This window comes from Vitis riparia, chromosome 1, assembly GCF_004353265.1.
Source record: "Vitis riparia cultivar Riparia Gloire de Montpellier isolate 1030 chromosome 1, EGFV_Vit.rip_1.0, whole genome shotgun sequence".
NCBI lineage: Eukaryota > Viridiplantae > Streptophyta > Magnoliopsida > Vitales > Vitaceae > Vitis > Vitis riparia.
This window is the reverse complement of record NC_048431.1, coordinates 18,604,578-18,630,306: the sequence shown is the minus strand read 5'-3', so window position 1 is coordinate 18,630,306 and position 25,729 is coordinate 18,604,578. Positions and strand designations below refer to the sequence as shown.

At 37.3% G+C, this 25,729-nt stretch overlaps 2 protein-coding genes across 2 annotated transcripts in view; both read left to right on the top strand.

Moving 5' to 3' along the window:
- The first annotated feature begins 2,532 nt into the window (after nucleotides 1-2,532).
- On the top strand, nucleotides 2,533-5,030 carry LOC117920632. Its single transcript, XM_034838238.1, has 2 exons — nucleotides 2,533-2,807; nucleotides 3,942-5,030. The coding sequence occupies exons 1-2, from the start codon at nucleotides 2,595-2,597 to the stop codon at nucleotides 5,028-5,030; spliced, it is 1,302 nt and encodes a 433-aa protein (XP_034694129.1). The 5' UTR covers nucleotides 2,533-2,594.
- Nucleotides 5,031-5,153: 123 nt separating this feature from the next.
- The window catches only part of LOC117905932, a 37,903-nt gene continuing 17,327 nt past the window's right edge, over nucleotides 5,154-25,729 (top strand). Inside the window, exons 1-3 of the mRNA XM_034818854.1 lie at nucleotides 5,154-5,284; nucleotides 8,227-8,321; nucleotides 19,249-19,390. Of these exons, the coding sequence (XP_034674745.1) occupies nucleotides 5,188-5,284; nucleotides 8,227-8,321; nucleotides 19,249-19,390 (334 nt within the window). The 5' untranslated portion in view covers nucleotides 5,154-5,187. The remainder of the gene's footprint in view (nucleotides 5,285-8,226; nucleotides 8,322-19,248; nucleotides 19,391-25,729) is intronic.

Genomic DNA, 25,729 nt, shown 5'->3' with positions numbered 1-25,729 from the left:
GGAGCGTGCTTGAACTCAATAATTCGAGAGAGGTGAGTCATATATCATTGTGGGGGAAAGTTATGTTGTTAAAAATGAAGTGGATGAATGTGATTGTGTTCTAAAAGAGATGAGCTACTCTCATGGGAAGGGTAATGGAAAAGCGTCATGAGGGGAATTCTTTGGGACAAAGTTGGGTGTGGCGGTAACATATACAATCTGAACCTCCTAGTGTAGTGGGACAAAGGGGCCTCAGTTCACAATTTTCATTTTTTAACAGTAGAATCGCATTATCTTACATGATCAATAACTTTTGTTATCCTTCCCCTAGGTTTTCTTATATGTTATTGTTTCTCAATATTTTTTGTATACTTATGTTTGTATGAAGTTGGCTTATAAATGGAATCATGTATATGGCTATATACATGATTCTCAAGTTTGAAGTCTTTTTCTTTGGTTGCTAGACAATGTGGCTTGGGGTACTATTTTTATCATTATGTGTTCTTGAGCGCTAACTGTTTGCCCTCTATATCAACATACTATTTTATTCTTGTGCATCTACACTTTTTAGCTAGTTGTAAGCTTTAGATATTTTACCATTTGAAAGAATTCTTTATGATAATGCTGATAAACTTGATGTTTGATATGCAGGGTCTGGTGAGGCTCAATCCCTTATGAAGGAATTAGCTAATGTAGTTACTGAGAAGCAAGAGAAACTTGGTGCCATAAAACTGATGCTTATATACAGAAATAGTGAAAAGGTGCTGGCAGATGCCCTTGGTGCTATGGAGGAAATAACAATTCTAAACTACCACCATTCTGTGCCTTATAAGTATCAAGGAAGACTTCGACCACAAAACATATTATCTTCTGCTTATTCTCTTATGTCATTTTTTCCTGAAGAACTTCCCCTCAAACCCCTAAAAACTCACGAGGAATTGAAACTGTTTCTTGAATCAACTGACAAAGCTTTACTTCTCCTGGAATTTTGTGGATGGACCCCCAGATTGTTGGCAAAGGGGAAGAACAATGGAACTGAAGATGCCTTTGGTGAACAAGGTGTCTCAAACTCTGGAACTTAAGTCTTTTTTCTTCATCCAATGCATCTGTTATGCATGTGTGGTTCTTAACATCAGCTTGAATGAAATTCAAGCTCAATATTATCCAGAATGCTTTTTATGGCTAATTGTCCCTTTCCCCTTTTGGTGTATAACTCAAACGAATGGTTGGACAACGCATATGTTAATTGTCCATGTTGCTTGGAGCTTGTTTAGATTTTGCCTAGCTTCCATGCTTTACTTGTATTGTGTTCTTGTTTGTGTATGTTGTAAGAGAGCCTAGAAGAACACTACTCCTTTACTGCAATATCAATATGCCCTGACATGTATATTTTAGTAATAAAATCTTAGTGGAGAGGGATATACCATATAATACAATTATAGAGCAGGAAATATTTGAAGAGATCATAGGACAAATTTTGTTGTGAATGATGAGATTTTGTTAGTTGGTCTGAACTCCATTTGGTGTTTTCTCCTCCTATTTATGCTTGAGTGACACATCTTAGTTTGCTGATCCTGTTGTGTCTTAGCAAGCATGTGTGTGTCTCCACCATGAACTAAAGTAATGGACAGTCTGCTGGTCACACAAAATGAAGTTTGCCTAATATATGAATTCCCGATATATAGGTGATGTTGCATGCATGGTCTTAATGTTCTCAAAACTGGTTGAGCATCCATCAAGATCTCTCTTCTCTGCAGGTCTCGAGATCTCTTCAGTTGAGATCTCTCTTTTGATATTTCTCCAGGTGGAGGTAGCAATGGTAGTTGGTACTGGTCTGGTTGTATTACACTTCTAATGTGTAAATAGGTTGCTTTTGGACACTGTATGTTATTTAATAGTTTAAATCATATGGCAGTATATATGTTGGAATTGTATATATTTATCTTTAGCAGCACTTACTTTTAACACCCTACCCATCATATAATATTGTGCACACATTTAGCTTATGATGTTTTGAATTTAAATTATGATTTTTACTTTTTATTGATCTCTTTTAAAGTTTCATTTTATATTTCTATATTGTTTTTATTAAATAATTTTTTTTTTTACCAAATAAATGTTATTATTGGAAAGATGAGAACTTGATGTTCCCTTAGTCTCAGTATCTCAGTCCACATCAAGATTGAATATAATTATTGCATTGTCATTTTGTTCATTTATGACATCGACGAAAGCTTTGCATTGCAGGGGTTCCATTTGGATTAGATTTCAAGGGAGAGACAAATATAACACTTGAACCAAGAGGGAACGAAAACCAGAAGGTGGATGATATTTTCTAATTGCACTTCATTACAAGGCTGATTGGAATAAAAATGGAGGTGCATGTCTTGGAAATGTATTCCTCATATTTTCCTTTTTTCTCAAAAACAGGGAATGCAAAATGAAAAGCTGAACTGTGGCATTGAAAATGGGTTTAATGACATTCCTTGGCTTGGAGATTTCAGCAGAGTAAATGACAGTGATCCTTACCTGGAAACTGAGAATATACACCTGGGGTTAAGTTGTCCTGTACCATTGAAGAGTTTAAGCAGTTTGATTTTTTTCTCTCGAAGTTCATGACAGTTGCAGGAGAGTTCTTCCTGCCCTTAGAACGGCAAAGATTTGGTCTAGTTTCTAATAGATCTCTGCTTTCATCTCTGGATATTGGAGATTCTGGTTCATGGTTTGCAATGGTTTACTTTGCTGGATGTCCCTCTTGTTCAAAGATTCTGAAGGAAGGGGATGACCTCCGTAGTGTTTTACAGACGCAAAATTCACTTGTTGCAGAGGTAAGTTACCCGTTTTGCAGTAATCTTTTGTTAATCTAAGTGGTGCATGAGAATTCTTTGCATCATACTGCCTGTCTTTTTCCAGAATCCTGTATGCCCATATCTTGTTAGATGTATGACATGTTTAACTCATTGTGAAATCTGGACCATTACCTGAACTACACCATCTTCATACAAGTTAAATGATGAGGCTTGTATCATATGTATCTTCATCTTATCATATGTGGATCTGTTAACTGCATGGCTAGACTGTTGCAATATCTTTGTGACTGTGGTGGGCATGTATTGCTTGTCTGATATCCTGCACCTTGCTCAATATCATCAAGTGTCTATTTCCAAGGTAATTACGTTTTTCTGATTGCAGTCTTTGGATTATCTTATATACCATGATACACATCTCCAACCAGCTAAGCTGCCTGTCTGGACACTTTGCTGGTTGTATAGTTAATTGCTTTTATGGCCTCAATAACTGTAAGTTTCTTGAAAAGGTACATCTGCTGAACCTGATGGTTGTCCCATAATTGATCAAATCCTGCATATGCATTTACGGCAGAGTGTATTATAGATAGAGGGCCATATCTTTCAATAACTTCCAATGGTATAGTGAATACCCTGTCTCTCTTATTAGAATGATTCAATTTAATCTGGTTCTCGCTTGTTTTGGATGTTGCTTTTTGATGCATCTTTGTATGCAGATCACAGTGCATCCTTTCAAGAACTACAGTATGCACTAGAATAATTTTATCTTGGTTGTAGGAAATACAATGATCTTGCTGGGCCATGGTATTTTAAAATAATAATTGATTAATATTTCAGCATGAAAACATGTTTTTGGCTGGTAATGATTTCAGAAAAAAATATCATCTACATGCGACAAGCCATCCCTTTTCATGACACTCATTTCTTATAATACAGTATAGATAAGCTACAGATTGCCAAGTATGACTTCCATTTGTGCCAATTATGACTATGACATATGCCAATTATGAAATCCACAGATTCTAATGTTTGTTGATCCATGAGGCGCCTCCTTATTTGTCATTTTGCCTCTACCTCTTCTCTCTTATTCTCTAGATTAATTAGTGTGTTTTTTATTCTGTATTTTGATTCCTCACCTGTCTTTCTATCTTGTAGTTGGAAGATGATGGGCATGATACTGAGCCTACTTTACCTTCGAGTGAGCCATCAGTTGTTCTTTTTGTGGATAGATCATCCGATTCATCAAGAATTAGACGAAAGAGTAAGGCAGCTCTGAATGCTTTTAGAGAATTAGCACTGGACTATCAGATATCATTTCAAATGGGCGGACAAAGTGACAATAAGCCTGGTAAACCCTCTCTCCAAGTTTATCATGCATCAGGGAGTAAATTTGGACATCCTAAGTTATCGGTATCTCCAACAAGTCAAGAGATGAAAGCAAAGGATAAGATATCTGTCATGGTTATAAATAAGGGTAAACGTTTGGATAGCATAACTTCAGATTTACAAGGTAGTTCCTTGAGTGAGATCTTGGGATACTTGCTTCAGCATAAGAAAAAGGCAAAATTAAGCTCACTCGCGAAGGAGGTAGGATTCCAACTTCTATCTGATGACTTTGATGTCAAAATAGCTGATACATCAACATCACAGGCTGAACCTCAGTCTAGTCAAGTTTCACCAGAACTGTCTGTGGAAGGCCTTGTTGAAAATAGTGCTGATTTGGACAAGGATCAGTCACTATATACTGCAGGCATATCTGCTGTGAACATGGCTGAAGAATCTAAACCTACTGTTGTTGAACCTTCTTCTGAGCATGGCAAAGAGAGGACAACTCATGTTGTTACAAGCACACAGTCACCATCTATAGAACCTGCCCAATTTCTTGCAAGTCATGAACTTGCAATAACTGAAGATCTGAAGGTGGAAGAAAAAGGTTTTTCACAGTTAGACCAATTAGGGAAACAACAGAAATACTCTCAGGGTTTTAAAGGTTCCTTTTTCTTTTCTGATGGTGGCTACAGGTTACTTAGAGCTCTAACTTCTGGTTCAAAGATTCCATCAGCAGTAATAATTGATCCTATTTTACAGCAGCATTATGTTTTTCCAGAAAATAAAGTGTTTAGTTATTCTTCACTGGCTACTTTTCTTGATGGTTTTTGTAATGGAAGCCTTCTTCCATATCAACACTCTGATTCTGTTGTTCTAAGCCTAGGGAGGCCCCACGTCCACCATTTGTTAATCTAGATTTTCATGAGGTGGATTTTATCCCTCGAGTTACAACCCATACGTTCTCGGAGCTGGTTCTTGGTTTTAACAAATCTAGCAGTCAATATGGTGGCCATGCTTGGAAGAAAGATGTGTGGTCCTTTTCACCAACAATTGGTGTGGATTTTGCCTGAGAATGGAACTGGTTGTTCGTGAAATATACCAGGCAATAAAGGGCTACATGAACATGTTGAAGAGTGGATCTGAGAATGGACAATCGATATTTAGCAGCAGTAAGTACTTTTTCTTCTGTCAGTAATTACTGAAGTTTATTGTCTCTTTTTATTAATTCTTTTTCCTTCACTTGCTTATATTGGCATTCCAAGTAAATGCATCTTTTTCTGCTTTATATTTTCTCACTGTTGTTTAAATCATGGTATATCCATCTCATTCTGGTAATTGTAAGCTGTAGAATCTTTCTCAATGCCATGTCATGCATAATAATCCAATGGTTGATAGCTGCATTGATGCATGTAATTTATTGATGGCCTCTATATCTTCAGATTGAAATCAGAATTCATGGACCACTATTAGAAGAATTAAAAGAAAAATATTAATAAAAATCCATAAAAAATTCAAATCCAAAGAGAGAAGAGAAGATATTTTTATATTTGCAACCCCAAAATGAGTTCTTCCATCTGGAAAACCCAATTTTCAAAGAGCTATTAACATCTTTTAGAGAACACTCTTGAAAATGTTCTGTCTCCCACTTACTCATTCCATCTTGAAATGTCAAAAATGCTATAGATAGAAATGACTGTCATGCTGTTGTTAAAATGACACATATGCAAAGAGAGAAAGGAAACTCTATGGAAAGGTACATTGTTTAGCAGAGAAATCTGGCAATATTCTGCTTCTTTCAGCCATAAATGGATTTGGTTCTATAGGCTGCACAATTCTCATCTTCCAGCTGTTTGTAAATTATGTCCATTTTCCTTCACTCTCATCTTCTTGTACTTTCTATTTTACTTACATGTAAATGCATATATACATATGTATGCACACACACATATGAATACTTAAATATAATAGGAAAACAATCCTAATCAAATACTCTTAATATGAATACATAAAATATATAAAAATATATCTAAATACATTTCTAATGATACAACAATTATCTTTAATGTGCTAAGTTTATTTGAACTTCATGCCTCATGAATGCTCCCCCCCCCCCTCCTCTCTATCCAATTTCTATGTTGAATGAACTGATTCTCCTTAAAATATTTTTTGTTTGCCTTTCTTCCCCTTTATTTTCTTTGCAAAGGTTTAAGATGCATGAAATCTGGTGCCAATAGAAAAATTGGAGCCCCCCTAAAACTTAGCTGGGTTCTTAACTCAGCAGAAAAGATAAGAAAAAAGTGAAAAAAAAGGAGTAAAATCCCTTCTTGGAAAAAAATTTGAAAGAGAGATTCTTAATAACCATTTTTATTGAATGAATAATTGAGTAAAATCTCAAAAAAGAAGAAAGATTGACAAAGAAAAATGGATGAAGATGAGCTAATTTTGAATAAAGATGATTTTTGTTAATATGATAATTATAAACAAAAAGTCTAGTAGGGGAAACAATTATGAAAACATAAATCATTTCTTAAAAACAATAAAAATTTTAAAAAAAATTACTGGAAAAAACCCTAATCCCTTATTTTCAAAAGCTGAATCCCCGATGCAAATTTGCACTTTTTTGTTTTTCTTTTCCCAAAAAATGTTCACTCGTTTTCACTAAAAGCGAACAAGAATGATTCATAAGTTCAAAGATAAAATTTACATAAATGCCTCATATCATTGGACAGTAGGGATCCTAGTTTGATCCAACTGTAGAAAATGATAGAGATTATGGAGATGAGGATGGTATGAGTCAAGTTGAAAGAAATGAGATGGATGAAGAGGTTGTTGTGGATGAGATTTGTCTTAAGTGATAAATGTTGTTCCATCGGAAATAATGAACATAAAATGTTATAAACAAGATAAGGGATAAGAATATGAAGATGACAGGGTTGCAATACGAACTGGGTTTGCAATATTTAAGGTTGTTTTTTCTTTTTTATTGGTTTTTATGTTACTGTTGAGCCTTACTAATATATGTAAAGAGGAGCAATCTTGGAATTTCTTGAATGTTAGGGAAGGTCAGTTGACAGTTGATGATCAAAGTGTTCGACTGAAATGTTAGGGAAGGTCTGTGTAATAATATTTGAAAAGAAAGGATTGCTGCATGTAATTTTGCCATACCTCAGAGGAGGTTAATGTAATTTTCCATATGATGAAATCATAATTAGAATAAAAAACTTAAATATTTGGAATCCTTATTCAAGTGAATTTCTAGTGCTCAAACAATTGTATTTTAAAGCACTAAGGTAGTTTGGTCTTAGCATATTTCTTGAATGCTCCTACATCAGGTCTTTATTTTGAGTCTTTGTTTTTATACTTTTGACTGTGCCAATGGGGCTTCTCCCTCTTTTGTTATTTATTATATTCATTAAAGAGAATGGTTATCAGCTAACTTGTCTCATTTGAACATATGCTGAGGGACAGTTTTTTTTTTGCTTAAGAAAATTTTATTTTAACATGGACAGAGTTTTAGACTTGTGTTTTTCTAACAGAAAGACTTTCTTTTGGGAACCATGAGGGCAATATTCTCTAGATCAGCAGGTCTTGACTTAGTTATTGAAGTAGAAATCCTTGTTATGATGAAAGCCTTTATAGTGGAGGGGGATTCAACACTGGTGCTTCTATGGGCTTCACAAGGAAAGAGTGAACCTTGGAAGTTTTATTCTTGGTTTTCTCTTTTATCTCTCTAGAGGTTTAAGGTGCGTTGACAGAGGCTTTTCTAATGGCTGCATGAGTGCGGATTCTGTTGGTTTTGTTATATTGTTGTAAGTTCTAAATGGAGGGTGTTCAGGGATATTTGTTGTTCAAAGGATGGCTTATCCTTCCCTATTTTGCTCCCTTTTTGTTAATAATGAAGTTTTTGGTTTCCTATTGAAGTAGTGATTGATCTGGTGTACACACTGCATGATTTTAGACATAATATGATTTGCTATTTTTTTTTTCCTAATTTAATATTTGAACTCAAGAAAATCTTTTTTCTCTAATCCTATTGATGGAAGAAATGTTAGAATGAAGAAAAAACTTCCTAGAAATTTTATGTCCTAACAAGTGGTTACCTATGTCACAGATAACTCAAAGGATGCTACTTTGAAGCTCCCACTGATTTACTTGATGGATTGCACATTGAATGAATGTAGTTTGATTCTAAAATCAAATGATCAGGTGCATCTTGTCGAATCCACATTTTGCTTATTTTATATAGTATTTATGCCTTTGTTTGCTTTGTTTTCCTAGGATTTTTTGTGGATTCATGGGTTCACGCACTGGGTTTTTCATGACCCAGGCTCTATTAGGCATTGCAACTGGCTCAGCCACTGTTTGGTTCCTCTTGCTTCTTGGACCTTGCTTATGTAATATTTTCTCCAAACCATTTTTTTAGGCAAATAGGAAAGTATATTAGAATGAGCCCCTAACATAAAAGGGGTTCTATTCATATGTATACATGAAGGACACAGGCAGCACACTAAGGTAAAGAAAGAAACCTACAACAGTACAAGTTAATGTCCTCATACTATCATCAAACTCATAGAAAGGCCAGGTAGCTAACACATGCCCCCTGTTATCCACATGAAAAACGTGTTTAGAAGCACATCTTCACTATCAAACATGATCTCTTCACACCAGCAAACTTCTGTCATTACCCTGTTCCCAATGGATCTAAATAAATAGAGGATCACTTTACAAATCAACTTGCCTTTGGCTCCCACAAAAGCACCAAACCAACTAAGATGAAAAACTTTAATTGAACAAGGAAAGATTGAAGAAACATCAAACAAGGAGAACACCAAGGACTGTGGACTAATCAACTACAATGAATGAGGATGTCATCAGCAGACTCTAAATCTTGATTGCAAAGACAGCTTAAGCATACTCCAACCTCCACTCATTAGCCGATTAACAATCAACTTAGTATCAGTGATAACTAGAAGAATGGAACTTGCAAGGCATCTTGAGTTTCTAATCAACTTAGTAGGGAATGTGTGAAGGTCTCCCAATACCTGGGACTTATGATATGATCTGACTGTGATAGAGTTCCTATTAGCAATCTTCCTTGTAAATTTGTCTTCCAGGCTGCTAGAAACAGAATAAGTGCTCAGCAAATGTAGAAAGGAGTCCACCAAAGTCACCTACCTATCCAAAAGGTTTCTCCTTATCCTTGGATTCCATTAAGCACCAACCCAATAATCTAAAACCCAAGTCTTCTTATGGACTGTAAAATTAAATAACCTCAGGAAACATTCATATAGAAGCTCCCCACCACACCAATGGCCAAGCCAAAATTTGACAACCATTACTAATAGAAACCTTCATCCTCAAGAAAAAAGTCAGCCCCACCACACCAATGGTCAACCATTGCCAAGCCAAAAATTTCTCTAGGCATTTCAATTGCCTAGGATAACTATCCACCATCCAATCACCTCTATATGGAAACAACTTAATATTTTCTGCTAGTAGCAGACAAGAAACCTACCTTATAAAGAAGAGTAAAACAGGATGGCATATTGACTGAATAAAATATTGTTAAAAATTTGGATTCTACTATTGCACTTGGAAATATGATGGGTGGCTTTGTCAAATTCTAGATGTTGCTAGCAATTTGGGTTGCTCCTCTGTTGGTCTCCTCGTTTAGCAAATCGTGTTGTCTATCATTTAGCAAAACGAGGAGCCTAGCTTCAGGCTTCTCTTCTAGAGGATTTCTTAACTCCTTAAGGAGTGTAGAGTTGCTCTAACTTGTACAAGGTCGTGTTATATTCTTGAGATGTAATGTTATCCTATTGTTCCTACTTGAGAAGTTCACTTTCTTTCTTTGTTCAATTAGTTATCTTTTTGGAAGCACTTCTCTTCAGTCATTTGTACTTAAACAATCATATTAGTGAATCAGTATATTTCTAATAAAAAAGAAATAAAAAATGCAATAGGATACCACAAAGCTTCTTGCCTAGCATGTAGTGCAATAGGGTAAGGACTCGAGCAGAGAGAAACTACTAGTTATCAAAAATTAGGAATTTCATTACTTATTAGTTACTCAGATTTGTAGTGCAATACATAGTTTGACATGGACATCGAACAGAGATATAAGATACACCACAACAAGGACAGGCCAACATGGAAAACTTGAAAAAAAGAAAAGGGAATTGACACATGGAAAGGACACAACACATTCATTTTACGTTTTTTCTTAAAAATTAGAAAAATTCACAGGCATGTTGTGAAAGGGAAATGTTGATAATAAGAAAAGGGGGTGCAATGGGAGAGGAAATCGAATGTGTTTGGACATTACCTTGACTGTCTGTTAGCCTTGTTCATGCTTCTAACTGCTGCATATTAAAATCTCATGATGTTTTCATTCCTAGAAAAAATATAGAATTGGAGGGGTAATCAGAAGAAAGAGAGAATTATATATATAAGGGTCTTGTGATATGAAGTTTGGATTCTAGAACTACCTTGATATGACTTATAAGGCTAAATTAAAGGGCTATGTTAGTATTCAAGGTCAACACTCATTATTATCAGTGATAACTAGAACTCCCTCACTCCTTCCTAAATCTTTCTCCACTTGTATAGATTCTTGGACATGATGGACCTCAAGTGAGAATTTAGAATATGCACCCAGAATTTAGAGGTACTGTTGTGGCAAAGCTAGCTAACAGTGAGTTAGATAGGCCCAACTCTCTAAAGTTTTCTCCACTTATATTTGTTCTTGGATGGAATGGACCAAACAAACTCTCATAAAAAGGTCAACAAAGATCAAGGGGTGCAATGGGAGAGATGAAGAGAGTCTTTGTTGTATTGAACCTGTTTGGACATTGCCTTGACTGTCTGTTAGCCTTGTTAATGCTTCTAACGATGTTTTCATTCCAAGAAAAATCTAGAATGGGAGGGGTAATCAGAAGAAAGAGAGAATTATATATATAAGGTCTTTGAGCCTATCTAACTTACTGTTAGCTAGCTTTGCCACAGCAGTACGTCTAAATTCCAGTTGCATATTCTAAATACTCACTTGAGGTCCATCCTGTTCAAGAATACATATAAGTGGAGAAAGATTTAGGGAGGTGTGAGGGAGTTTTAGTTTACACTGATAACAATGAGTGTTGACCTTGAATACTAACATAGCCCTTTAATTTAACTTTATGAGCCATATCAAAATAGTTCTGAAATTCAAACTTTATATCACCAGACCTTTTTGTAAGTGAGTTTGCTACATGTCATCTATCCTTTTTGCCACCTCTCCCCCCCACCCCTCTTTGAAGTACCTTATACTTTATGAAGTGTTAGTGTGCTATCATGTTATCAGTCCTTCATGCTTGGTCTTTGATGCAATATTTGGTTTTCAGCCAAACATAGTACTGATTAATTTCTGTATAGTGATGCTACATAGTTTACTGGTTAATATATATCCTCCATTAGCTGCATAAGTCATGTGCAGATTCTTTATCAAGGAGAATTTTGGGAGTTAGGAGGGGGTTGTTGCTCAAGGGAAGGTAGGGATTTGATAGGCTATGACATTTGGTAAGCAATTTGGAAAGGTTGGATGTCTTCCATTCCTTAACTAGTATCTTCATGGGGAATATGCTGAGAACAAAATCTCGGCTTGAATTTTGGCGTAGGGAATAAGCCTCCTTTTATAACAATTGTTAGCATTAATCTTTTCACAGGCAATTAGCTATGCAGAGGCTTTAATTGTAGGAGGAGCTTTAGCTCCTTAAATAAAGTTAGCTCAAGGAAACGCAATAGGACAGTTACTTTTACAAAAAGCATGGAAAAACTATTTAGAAAATAGATTCTCACCATAGATCTGCTAATAAGGAGGGAAAGCGCTATGTTGAATTGATGGTATTTGTGTCATCAGGGTGAGGAATATGCAAATCACAAATCCTCCATTAATGAGGTGATTGGATCTTTGTGGGTATTACATTGCCTTATTTTTTGGCATTGCAAGGATGCAATAGGAGGATTTTGAAAGAGCTATGACTTGAAGAGTTATTTTTGAAGTCCTCATTCTTGTGGTCTAGGCCTTTCTTTTTTCCTTTTTTTTTCCCAATAAAAAATTATAGATTAAAAAGGTTATATATAGATCGAATCATAATTATGTTAACATGATCTAATAGTTAAATCGGTCATGTATAGGTTTAGTCATTACTGTGTTATGAAACAAATATGATTGAACTTAAAATTGAAGGGGATGAATATTTAAGATCTACTTAAGAAAGGAATGAAAGGAAATAAAGAAATTCTAAATTACTCTATCAAAGGTATTTAGGTAACTTTTCAGTTTTTTAGTGGTTGGTATTTAAATTTCATTTAGAATTTAGGAAGTTTTTTATTTGAAATTCCTCCTTCATAGAAGTTTCTTTGTTTCTAAACCTTTTACCTTCTCATGTCATTTTCAAGTTTTGTTTGTGGATTGTGTTAAATGTTCAAGGAATTCCACGAGCATAGCTCCTTCCTCAAGAGCCTCAACAATACTTTTCTGGTTTTGATTCCCAAGAAAAGCGGGGCTAGGGATCTTGGAGATTTTAGACCTATTAGTCTTCTGGGGGGGGGGGCTCTACAAGCTATTGGCTAAAGTGCTAGCTAACAGACTGAAGAAAGTGGTTGGAAAGGTGGTTTCCACTTCTCAGAATGCCTTTGTGAGGGGAAGACAAATTCTTGACGCTTCCTTAATTGCAAATGAAGTGATAGACTCGTGGTAGAAACGAAAAGAAAAGGGCCTTATTTGCAAATTGGACATAGAAAAAGCTTATGACAACATCAATTGGAAGTTTTTGTTGAAGGTTCTGCAAAAGATGGGCTTTGGGTCTAAGTGGTTGGGGTGGATGTGGAGTTGCTTATCCTCAGCCAATTTCTCAATGTTGGTTAATGGGGTGCCAGCTGGCTTTTTCCCTAGCACTAAGGGCCTTAGACAAGGAGATCCCTTATCTCCTTATCTCTTTGTTATGGGAATGGAAGTGCTAGATGTTCTTATTAGGAGAGCCGTGGAGGGGGATTTTTATCAGGGTGTAACATTGGGGGTGGCAGTAGATCCCCTTTGAACATCTCCCATTTGTTTTTTGCTGATGACACAATTGTATTTTGTGAGGCTAGTAAGGAGCATCTAACTCACTTAAGTTGGATTTTACTCTGGTTTGAAGCGGCTTCAGGTCTAAGGATTAACTTAGCCAAAAGTGAAATAATTCCAGTTGGAGAGGTGGTGGAGATTGAAGAGTTGGCTGTTGAGCTAGGCTGTAGGGTGGGGTCCTTACCCTCTCAGTACTTGGGTCTTCCCCTAGGGGCTCCTAACAGAGCTCCTTATATGTGGGATGGGGTGGAAGAGAGAGTAAGGAGGAGACTCGCGCTTTGGAAACGACAATATATCTCTAAAGGGGGAAGAATCACTTTAATTAAAAGTACTTTGGCTAGCATGCCAATCTATCAAATGTCTATCTTCAAAATGCCCAAGATTGTTGCTAGAAGGCTAGAGAAAGTGCAAAGAGACTTCCTGTGGGAGGGGGAAATATGGAGGGAAATTTCATCTAGTTAAATGGGAGGTGGTTTGTACAGACAAGGAAAAGGGTGGGCTAGACCTTAGGAAGCTAGTCATGTTGAACAAAGCTTTACTTGGCAAGTGGATATGGAGGTATGCTTGTGACAAAGAGAATCTTTGGAAACAAGTGATTAAGGTGAAGTATTTTTTTTGATAGGAAACGATAATGGAATATATTGATAAAAAGAAGGTACAATTAGAAGGATGAGAAATCCTCCCACCAAAGAAAAACAAGACTACAAGTAATCAAATATAAGAAATACAACGAGAAAAAGACTAACGGCCTATTTACACACCGCTAACCAATCAAGTTGTAACACGTTAAGAGGTATCCCTTAAAAACCTTAGAACAAAAAGCCCATAGAGAAGCCAAAAAACGAATAGAATCCCAAAGATACCCTGAATTCCTTGCTTTATCCTCAAAAATCCTTGCATTCCTTTCCCGCCACACCACCCACATTAACGCGATGCACGCGTCTTGCCATAAAACAACCCCTCTCTTAGAAGATCCGAAACCATTAAAATTAGTAAAAAACATGTCAGATATGCTCCTTGGGGAAACCCAATCCATCTTTGCTAACTGAAATAATCTGTGCCACAACCCCTTGGTCAAAGAGCAATGGAGGAAAAGGTGATCTACTGTTTCTCCATGCTTCATGCACAACTTACATATGTCGGGACTAAGTGCTTTGTGGGGTCTCCTCATTTGTAGCAAGTCATTAGTATTAACCTTCTTGTGCGTCACCAACCAGACAAAGGACTTGACTTTGAAAGGGACTTGAGAATTCCAGACAAACTTAGTGGGGAACACTGGAGGCGACTCAGAATATTGGGATAAGGCCAGAAAGAAAGATTTGACTGTGAAAAGACCTGAAGGAGATAAGGACCATGATCTCTTATCTGGAACCGAAGGAGATATGTGTAGACGATCAAGAGACCGCATAAGGCTTTCTAAATCTTCTATCTCAGGATCAGTAAGATTTCGGCGAAAATTGAAATTCCAAGAGAAAGGACGGGAATATCCGAGAATTGATGAAATAGGAGCATTTTTATCCGTGACTACGCTAAGTAATCTTGGATATTGTATTCCCAAAGGTTGATCCCCCCACCACAAGTCATCCTAGAACTGAATTCTATCCCCGTCCCCTACCACAAACCGAGTAAATTTGGAAAACTCTTGGAAGACTAGTGCAATGGCCTTCCAAGGACAACGATGAGACCATCTAACAATATTGTTGACATCCCAGCCATTGGAGTGAGATCCATAAATGCTTAAGATAACCTGATGCCACAGAGCTGAACCCTCCCTAGGATATCTCCACAACCACTTCCCTAAAAGAGCGACATTCCTCATAGAAATCTTTCCGAAACCCAAACCCCTTCTCGACTTCGGTTTGCACACAACGTCCCAATTAACCAAATGGTCTCTTTTGCCTTCCCCTACGCCTGACCATAGAAATTCTCTTTGCATTCTCTCAATTTTTGCTGCCACAGAGGCGGGAATCTTAAAAAGGGAGAGAAAGTAACATGGCATATGGGTTAGACAAGATTGAATGAGAGTTATCCTACCTCCAAAAGATAAATACGCCTTCTGCCACCCATCTAATCTCCTTGATATCCTCTCAATCACAGGATCCCAAAAGCCACTCGCCTTAGGATTCCCTCCCAGAGGAAGACCTAGGTAAAGTATAGGCCACCCAGAAGCCTTACAGTCAAGCATCTCGGCCAGCCTAGAAAGGTGATTCTGTTCAATATTAATGCCATAGATGTTGCTTTTGTCAAAATTAACTTTCAAACCGGAAATATGACCAAACACTAGCAGAACATTCTTAAGCATCATCATATCCTCTTCTCGAGTGCTGGAGAAGAAAATGGTATCATCTGCAAATTGTAAATGGGATACCCTTGTTCTGTTCCTACCCACCCTGAAGCCCTCCAAGACGTTTCTCTCCTCAGCTTTCAATAACATCCTACTCAATACATCTGCCACTATAGTGAACAAAAAAGGTGATAAAGGGTCGCCTTGTCTTAAACCTCTAGATGCCTTAACCCACCCTTTCGCATTACCGTTCACTAGGACTGCATAAGAAACTGAGGACAAGCAACCTCTCATCCATTTCCTCCATCTAAGACTAAACCCTTTCATCTCCAACACATGATCCAAAAAATCCCAACTCACATGGTCATAGGCCTTTTCAAAGTCAATTTTGAATACAACTCCTTCCTCCCCTATTCTTCTTTTCTCATCCACTATCTCATTGGCTATGAGAACTGCATCCAAAATTTGTCTCCCTTGCACGAAGGCTCCTTGAGTGGAATGAATAGTCTCGTGAAGTACCCCTCTTAGTCTCCCTGCTAACACTTTGGCTATTATCTTGTAAAGACTAGTGATCAAGCTAATGGGTCTAAAGTCCGAGATTCTCCTTCCCATGTTTTTTTTGGGTAACAAAACTATAAAGGAAGCGTTGGTGCTCTGATTGATAATTCTGCTCCTATGGAATTCTGCAAACACTCTCACTAGATCCTCCTTTATCACTTCCCAACAGTCTTGAAACACTGCAATGGTAAAGCCATCCGGCCCAGGCGCCTTATCCCTATCCATCTGAAAAATGGCCTTATAAATCTCTTCTTCAGTAAAGGGGTATTCCAATCTAGACGCACTCTCACCAGAAATAGGGGACCAATCTAAGCCTTCCACTCTCCACGATTCTCCAGAATGATTCGCGTAAAGCTTTTCGAAATACCTTAGGATCTCCTCTTTTATGCTCTCTGGATTATTCAACATGAGACCACTTTCATTCTCCAACTCCTTGATAAATTTCCTATTTCGCCTGCCGTTGGCCACCTTATGAAAAATTTTGAGTTGCAATCCCCTTCTTTTACCCATTTCACCCTAGCTTTTTGTCTCCAATGTATTTCTTCTCTCAAAATCAACTCCTCTAGCTCCCCTTTTCTTAAAGCTCTTTGGACTAAAAGTTCATGGGATAGTCCCCCTTCTTGCTCCAAGGAATCAAAGTTAGCTAAAACAGATAATATATCTTTTTTCTTTTTACTTAGCTCTCCAAAAGAAGTCTTATTCCACTCTTTCAATTTGGCTTTAACGAACTGTAATTTCCTCATGAACTTGTGTCCTTCCCACCCATTTCCTTGAAACTCTCTCCACCATCTTCCAAAATTCTCCTTAAAACTAGAATGTTGCAACCACATATTCTCAAACCTGAAAGGCGTTGGACCCCACTTGAATGGATTGGTTTCCAAGACAATCGGCCAATGATCGAAGTCCACCTTGGCAGTACTCCTTGAAGACTTTGAGGAAAGACTTGTTCCCACTCATTTGAGTACAAGAAGCGATCTAATCTCTTGCATACTGGATTCTCTTGCATGTTTGACCAAGTATATGATGCGCTCCTTAAAGGTGGATCTATCAATTCGCAATCTCTTATGAAGTCATCAAAATCCTTCATGCTTGGGGTTAATCTAGAACCTCCCAATTTTTCTGAGCTTCTCCTTATAACATTAAAGTCACCGCCCACACACCAACGCGGATGAGAGAGCCCAACAATGTCTGAAAGCTCCACCCAAAAATCCTTCCTTAGAGCTGAGTTGTTTGGGCCATAAACTGCAGATAACCACAAAGATTCGCATCCATCCAACTCAAACTTGATTGAGACCGAAAAAGAGCCTAACACTACCTCCTCCCTACGCAACTTTTTAGAGTCCCATATGACCAAAATCCCGCCCGAAGCCCCACTTGCCGGAAGGGCTGCCCAATCTTTATTTCTGGCTGACCAAACACTACCCACAAACCTTCTGTCACACTCCTCCTTTTTAGATTCTTGAATCATCACTACATCCGGCTTTTCTGATCTCAGAAAATCCTTAACCACCCTTCTCTTTTTCTTAGAACCCAAACCCCTGGTATTCCAACTGACTATCTTCATATGAAACTCTCTGGCCCTGATCCCGAACCAAATCCAGTTGGTCTCACAATCCTGTAGAGCATCTGCTCTTCCTCCTGGAATATACCTTGATATCCAGAGACTTTAAAACCTCACGAACTTTTGCCATTTTCCTAGGGGATAGTCCTTCAATTTGGAACTCGCCCGGAGGAGAGCCCGCAATGCCTCCCAGGTTAACTGCAGCCAAGACGGTCTTGGATGGAGGCCAAAGAAGGATAATGGGGCGGTTGGAGTAGGGGTTTGGAAGGAGATTTGGAAAGAATCAGATTGGTGCTGGGATAACATGATATTCCAAGTTGGGAAGGGCAACAAGATCAGATTTTGGACAGATATTTGGTGTACTGATACAGCGCTGTCCCATTGTTTTCCTCACCTTTTCGGTATGGCTGTCCAAAGGAGCTCAACGATTGAGGAAATGTGGGACCAAAATTCTGGTCAAGGAGGTTGGAACCCAAATTTTTTTAGGGACTTCAATGATTGGGAGCTAGATATGGTTGGGGATTTATTCCATATGCTGAGGGGTCATAGGCCTTCTTTGGAGGAAGATTCAGTCTTTTGGAGGCAAGGAAGAAATGGTCAGTTCAAGGTCAAGGAAGCTTGTAGCTTGTTGACCAATTCTAATGATACAGGATTTCCTTCAAGAAGTATTTGGGTGGCTAGGGTGCCAACTAAAGTCGCCTTCTTTGCGTGGGAGGCGACGTGGGGGAAGGTGCTTACTTTGGATAGACTTCAAAGAAGAGGGGTGCAACTTCCGAATTGTTGTTTTTTGTGTGGGTGTGAAGAAGAAAATGTAAATCATATCCTTATACATTGTATAGTGGTTAGAGTTTTGTGGGATATTGTCCTTGGGTTAGTAGATGTTAAATGGGTCTTTCCAGAAACTGTAAAGGAGGTCTTAATTAGCTGGAGGGGCTCGTTTGTGGGGAAGAAAAGGAAAAAGATTTGGGACTCCATTCCGTTGTGTATTTTTTGGACGGTTTGGAAGGAGAGGAATAGATTAGCCTTTAGGGGGGGTGTGTTGAATATTCAGAAGTTAAAGAATTTTTTTATTTGTAATTTGTGGAGTTGGGCCAAATTGTATTTACGTGAGGAGGCTTTCTCCCTTATAAGCTTCCTGGAGTGGGTAGCATCCACTTAAGGGGAAGTGATTCTTTTTGTCTTTGTTTTTTGAGGCCCTAGCCGCCTTGTATACTCCCTGTATGCTTTGTGACGCTTCGCCTCTCTATTAATGCATATCCTTTTACTTATCAAAAAAAAAATAGTAAGTCAAAACCAGAAAGGCCACTCTATGCATAGCAGTGGAGCCATTCATTTTAGCAGTTAAAGATTCTGCCTCTGGATGCTGCAGAAATATTAAAACTCTGTAGTACTAGCATCTTTTCCTCCAATAGTCTGATAGAGGCTTGTGCCCAGCATTCAACAACCTATATACAAGTGGTCTTTATTTTACTTTATTTTCTATTATTTGTATATCTATATATGGACTTCAGTTATTAACAAGCTCTCATGCCACTTTCCAGTTACCATTGCTGTGCAAAAAAATTCTTCTATCCAAGTGTTGTGTGGGGCATTTATGTTGTATTCTTTTGGTATTTTGATCATGCAGAGAGAAATATATCCGGCTCTGGTTTTATTTCCTGCTGAAACAAAGAATGCTCTATCGTATGAAGGGGATATGGCAGTAACTGATGTTATCAAGTTTATAGCTGGTCATGGAAGTAATTCTCATCATCTCATGGGAGATAATGGTATTTTTTCCTCAACCAGTGAATTTATTATAAGCACTTGCATCTTTTTGAGTTTTTAACTTTCATTATTCATTATTTAAAGTAGTGCAATACTAATACTTTGTTATTACCTCCTATTTTCAAACATCTATTGGGCCAAACTTTGTTTCTACTTGATGAAAAATAATCTCCTGTATATTTCATTACATTTTTTTTTACAATATATATACAAAAGAAGGACTAACAAGATCCTTTAATTAGGCTACCTATCAAAAAGGGATCCTTGAAATCAAACAATCTGATTGCAAGGGTCTACAGGGAATTTGCAAAAGGTTTTAATTTAGAATTTACCTAGATTCTTGGTATAGAAATCATGTGTCGGCTTTTACAAGAAAGGAAAAAATATGGTAGGAGAAATCTAATATATATGGAGGAAAATCAATTGTTGATTTCTTGGCCTAATATTCTAACACTCCTCAAGTTGATGCAAAGATATTTTGTATTCCTAGCTTGTCTAAGATTGCATAAAAAATTGAATTGGGTAGGCCCTTTGTTAGTATATTTGTGAACTGTTTAGAAGAGGGGACATACAAAGTGCAAATTAGCCCACGATCAAGCTTTTCTTTGATGAAACATCAATCTATCTTCACATGCTTGGTTCGATCGTGATGAATGAGGTTATGACCTATATTTATAGTAGGTTAGTTATCACAATATAGCTTTATGGGTCCTTTCAAAGTGATGTCAAGGTCAGTAAGAATGATCTTTATCCAGAGTAGTTCACAAATCCCTTGAGCCATGGCTGTAAACTCAACTTCTACGCTAGATCTAGCCTCCACTGATTGTTTTTTACTTCAAGTAACTAGATTGTCTCCCAATAATGTACAATATCCAATAATTGACCTTCTATCAACTATTGATCCAATCTAATTAGTATCACTGTTCCAATTCCATATTTCTTGTCTTCCGAAATAAGATTCCCTTGCATGGTGTAGACTTTAAGTAACATAGGATTTTGTATATTGTCTCCATGTGAGATTCATGTGGTGAATGCATGAATTGGCTTACAACACCTACAACATATGCATTGTTTGGTCGGGTGGGAGATAAATGAATTAATTTCCCCACCAATCTTTGATAGAGGTCGTGGTCTACCATATCATCTTCTATTTTCCTCCTAATTTATGATTTTGCTCAATTAGAGTCTCTATTGGTTTGCATCTAAGCATCCCTGTCTCCTTTAGAATTTTTTTTATTTTTTATTTTTGATAAATCCTTGTCTCCTTTAGCAAATTGAGGATATATTTTTGTTGGAAAATAGATATTCCCCTTTTTGAATGTGCCACTTCAATCCCGAGGAAATATTTTAGTTGATTAGACAAATCAATTTTTAGCCTTTGAGTTTCCCCCTCATCATTTCCAGTAACAATAATGTCATTCACATAAACTATCAAGGCAGTCAACTTACTAGATGAGTCATGTTTGATAAACAATGTCTAGTCCCCTTGGCTTTGATGGTAGTACATTTTTAGCATTGATTTTGTAGATCTTGCAAACCATGCTCTTGGATACTGTTAAAGTCCATAAAGAGACTTCTTAAGTTTGCAAATTTTGTTCCTCCAAACCTTGTCACCAAACCCAAGTGGAGTGTCCATGTGTACCTCTCCTTCTAAGTCGCCATGTAAGAAAATATTTTTCACATTAAATTGCTATAAGGGCCAATCAAGATTAGTAACTAAAGACAATAGAACATGAATAGTGTTCATTTATGCCACTGGTACAAAGGTCTCTTAGTAGTCAAATACCTTAAGTTTGTGTGAATCCCTTGACTACCAATCTAGCCTTATACCTTTTACTGTCCCATCAGCCTTGTAATTTAATTGTGAAAATCCACTTACAATCTACTATTTTCTTCCCTTTGGGAAGCTCAACTATACCTCATGTCTCCTTTTTTTGTAAGGCTTGCATCTCCTCATTAAGTGCTTTCCTCCAATTCTCATCCTCTAAGTACCCTTGGACTGTGTTTGGAATTTCAACAAAAGACATTTGGGTAATAAAGGCTTGGTATGTAGATGATGAACGATTTAATGAGGTGAAATTTGAAATAGGATGCTGATTGTATTTTCTAGTGCCTTTCCTCAATGCAATGAGCCAATACAAAGCATTATACACACTAGAATGAGTATTTTCATTACCTAGTTCAAGGTTGGATAATGGGATATGAAAGGATGCTATAGATTTTCCCTTCCTCGAATACACTTTTAGTTCGGAGCTGTTTGCTGGGAACATATATTACCTTTCCTTGAGCTGATTCTCAAGTTCAGTGGTTGGAATTTCAGTGGGCAAATCTTCTACAATTAGCTCTTCATTAAAAGTCTGCTGGAATTTCTAACGTTCACTAGCTGATTCATTAGAGGACTCCAAGGTTGGAACATTTGAAATAATAGGGAGTATTGGTGCAGAATCTAGAATTCTGGGGTTGAAACATCTTGGACAGTAGAGGAAATTGAGTGTCTGAGGTAGAGACATTTGGCACATTAACCGGTTGAAGGACACCCCTGCCATTCTCACCATTCCTAGGAAAAATTTCTGATAGCTTATCTTCAATTTCTCCAACCTCCCCTGAAGATAAGTGTGTGTGAAATGGTTGACACTCAAAGAAGGTAGCATCCATGGTGATATATGGCCTTTTTGTGGGTGGATGATGGCACTTTCATCACTTTTGATTGGGAGAATATCCAAGAAAGACACACCTAAGAGCTCTTAGGTCAAGTTTACCTATAGATTATTTGGAAATGCGAATGAAAGATACACACCCTAATATTTTTGGAGGAAGTGTTCCAATATCCTTAAAGTTAGGAAAAGACTTTGAAAGTACATCAACTAGGGATTTAAAGTCTAAGACTCAAGAAGACATTCGATTTATTAAAAATGTAGTAGTCTAGGGTGTATATTGGAGAGGAGTCCTCTTCACTCTTAGGTTTTTTGGAGTGGTTAGCGGCCACTTGAGGGAGGGTAAGGGTGCTTGTTTTTTTTGTGCTCTCGCTTTGAGGCAGATTGTATACGTCCTGTATGCTTGGTGGCCTTTGCCCTTTAATATATTCGTGATATTTATCAAAAAAAAAAAAAATGTAGTAGTCAAAACGACTTCCCCCCAATATGATTTTAGGACATTCATTTGAAAAATTAAATACTTAAAAGCCTCTAAGAGATGTTTGTTTTTCCTCTTACTACCCCATTTTGTTGTAGGGTATCTACACATGAAAATTGATGCACAATACCTTCATTTTGGAGATAGGTGATAAGATTATGGTTGAAGTATTTCCTTTTATTGTCTAACCTTAAAGGTATGAATTTCAGTACCAAATTGGGTGCAAACCAATTTGTGGAACATTGGGAAAATAAAATTAACTTCCGGTTTGGATTTTAGGAGATAAACCCAAGTGGTATAAGAACAACCATCAATGAATGTAACAAATCATCTAGAACTTAAAATGTTTGGAATTTTAGAGGATCCCCAAACATCTGTATGCATTAAACTAAAAGGAGACGTTTCCTTTTTTTTTTTTCTTATTAGAAAGGGTATAGGATGGTGTTTTGCAAGCTCACAAGCCTCATAATGAAAATCATGGGATTTAGTTTTGTCGAACAATGTGAGAAACATATTTTCCAAAAGGAAGAAAGGTAGGTGTTCCAACTATTTGTGTCATACCCATATTTGTTCAACTTTTGAGGGATTGTTGGTGGCAAGGTTTGAAATGTTGCGATTTTTCTTCGAAATATCGACAAAATTTCGCTTATCAAACAGGCCAACATGACATTCCATACCGATTATCGGTCAACTGATTTTTCTGGAATTTCGTCGAAATATCAGCGTTTATAGGCATTTCTGCTGATTTTTTGGGAAATTTCCCGATATTTCAGGAAGTCAAACAACCACCTCCAGTCAATGCGTCAATTTTTGCCTGCAGTGCCCTCCATTTCAATTTTTTGCTTGCAGCGCCCAACCCCTGCCACAAAGCTGAAATTTTTTTAGCCCATGCTATTGCAGGGATTTGAACCTAGGCCAAAAGACTTTGGTTCAAGCTTAGTTACCATTGGGCCATCTTCTCTTTTGTTAATATATATACATAATAAATATGTTAAAGTTCATTATTAAAAAATAAATAAATTAATTCTAATGATGTTATTTTAAATTTTATTTAATTAATTAATAAATATGTAAAAACTACCATTATAATTTTCTTAACAAGTATATTTTAATATCATTTATATGATAATTAAATATAAAAAATATAAATATTAAAAATTCATATATGCATCATCATTTATTTTACATTATTGAATGCATTTGAATTAAAAAAATTATAGTTTTAATATTAAATGTATTATCATTATATCATTAATCCTATTTTAAAAAATTAACTCACTTCGCTTTTAAATTTTTTATATTTATCCTTTTAATTTTGACTGTTTTTATTTTAAAATATTAAAAATATAAATTTATTAAAAAAATAATAATTAAGTTCAAATATTTTATAAATTAAAATTAATTTGATTAGATAAATAATAAATTATTAATACCGATATATCCTTTCTTATTGATATTTTTCTCTTTTTTTTTTTTTTTTTGATAAGTAAATGAATTTCATTAAAGAAAAAGGGGGAAAGAGACGCTAAAATAGCGACTCTAAGTATACAAAACCTATACACCCGCCATCAAAGGCCAAAAGACAAAAAGCCTATTGCCACAAGCCTACTTAGAGCCCAACCAATCAATAAAGTTAGCTATAGTTAGAGGGCAATCGTCTATGAACAATTTAGCCTCAGCCCATAACGTAAGAATAAAAGATTGTTTCAATCTCTGAATTGACACCGACTCATCCTTGAACGCCAATCGATTCCTCTCCTTCCAAACTGTCCAAAAAATATGAAGAGGAGCAGCTCTCCACACCTTCTTGCGATTTTTGCCCATAAAAAACCATTCCAACTCAGAAGGGTCTCTTTAACTGAAAAGGGCAAAACCCAAGACACCCCAAATAAGGCAAAGAGAAGATCCCATAATGCCCTCGTCCTGGGACAATGAAGAAGGAGATGGTTTATGGTCTCCTCTTTCTCAAGACACATAAAACATCTATTCGCCAAGGCCCATCCTCTTTTCTGGACTAGATCCAATGTTAAAGCTTTGCCCCACGTGGCCTCCCATGCGAAGAAACTAATCTTGGGCTGCACATTCGCATTCCAAATAAAGCTTGAAGGAAACAAAGATGAACCACCCGCTTCAAGAGCTATATAAAGAGACTTGACCGAGAATTTACCGCTCTTGGTTTCAGTCCAAGATACCATATCCTCCACATCCTCAATAACTCTTTTACTCTGAATCCTCTCCATAAATCTTTCTGCCTCCTCAACCTCCCAGTCATTGAACGCTCTTAAAAAACAGGGGTTCCAACCCCCCCAACCCCCCTCAGCCAAGGGATCCCATATATCTGCCACCCAGGCTTCCTTCTCAACCGTCAAAGCAAAAAGAGAGGGGAAGGTCATACATAGAGGAGACTCCCCACACCATCTATCCCTCCAGAAGCTCACCCTTCTTCCATTACCAACTGTGAAAGCCATCCTATCACTCACCAACTTCCAATCCGCCCTAATTCCTTTCCACAAACCCAAACCATGAGCCTCTCTCACTTCCCGCGAGCACCATCCCCCTCTAGCTTCTCCATACTTCCCTCTAATCACTTGATTCCACAAAGCCTCTCTCTCATTTGCGAAACGCCAATTCCATTTAGCAAGAAGAGTCTTGTTAAGGAGGGATAGGCTTTTGACCCCCAAGCCTCCTTTCGCCTTGCTTAAACACACCAACTCCCATCTTACTAAATGGGGCTTATGTTCCAGGTTGCCCCCACCCCATAGGAAATCCCTTTGGATTTTCTCTAATCTTCGTCTAACTGAGCTTGGTAAGCACAACAATGACATTAGATAGATGGGTAAATTCGATAAAGTACTACGAATGAGAGTCGCCCTTCCTCCCTTAGACAAGTATTGTCTCTTCCACATAGTTAACCTTCTTCGGAAGCGCTCTTCCACTCCATCCCAAACTGTGACTGACTTAAAAGGAGCACCCAGGGGCATCCCCAAATAGGTGGTTGGAAGACTACCCATACTACATCCAAACTCCTCAGCAAGATCATCCATACTCTCCACCCTCCCTACTGGAATTAATTCACTTTTTTCCAAATTTATCCTCAATCCTGAAACAGCCTCAAACCACATGAGAAGCCAACTGAGGTAAGTCAACTGATCTTGTGAAGGTTTACAGAACACCAGTGTATCATCAGCAAGCAACAAGTGGGAAATTAG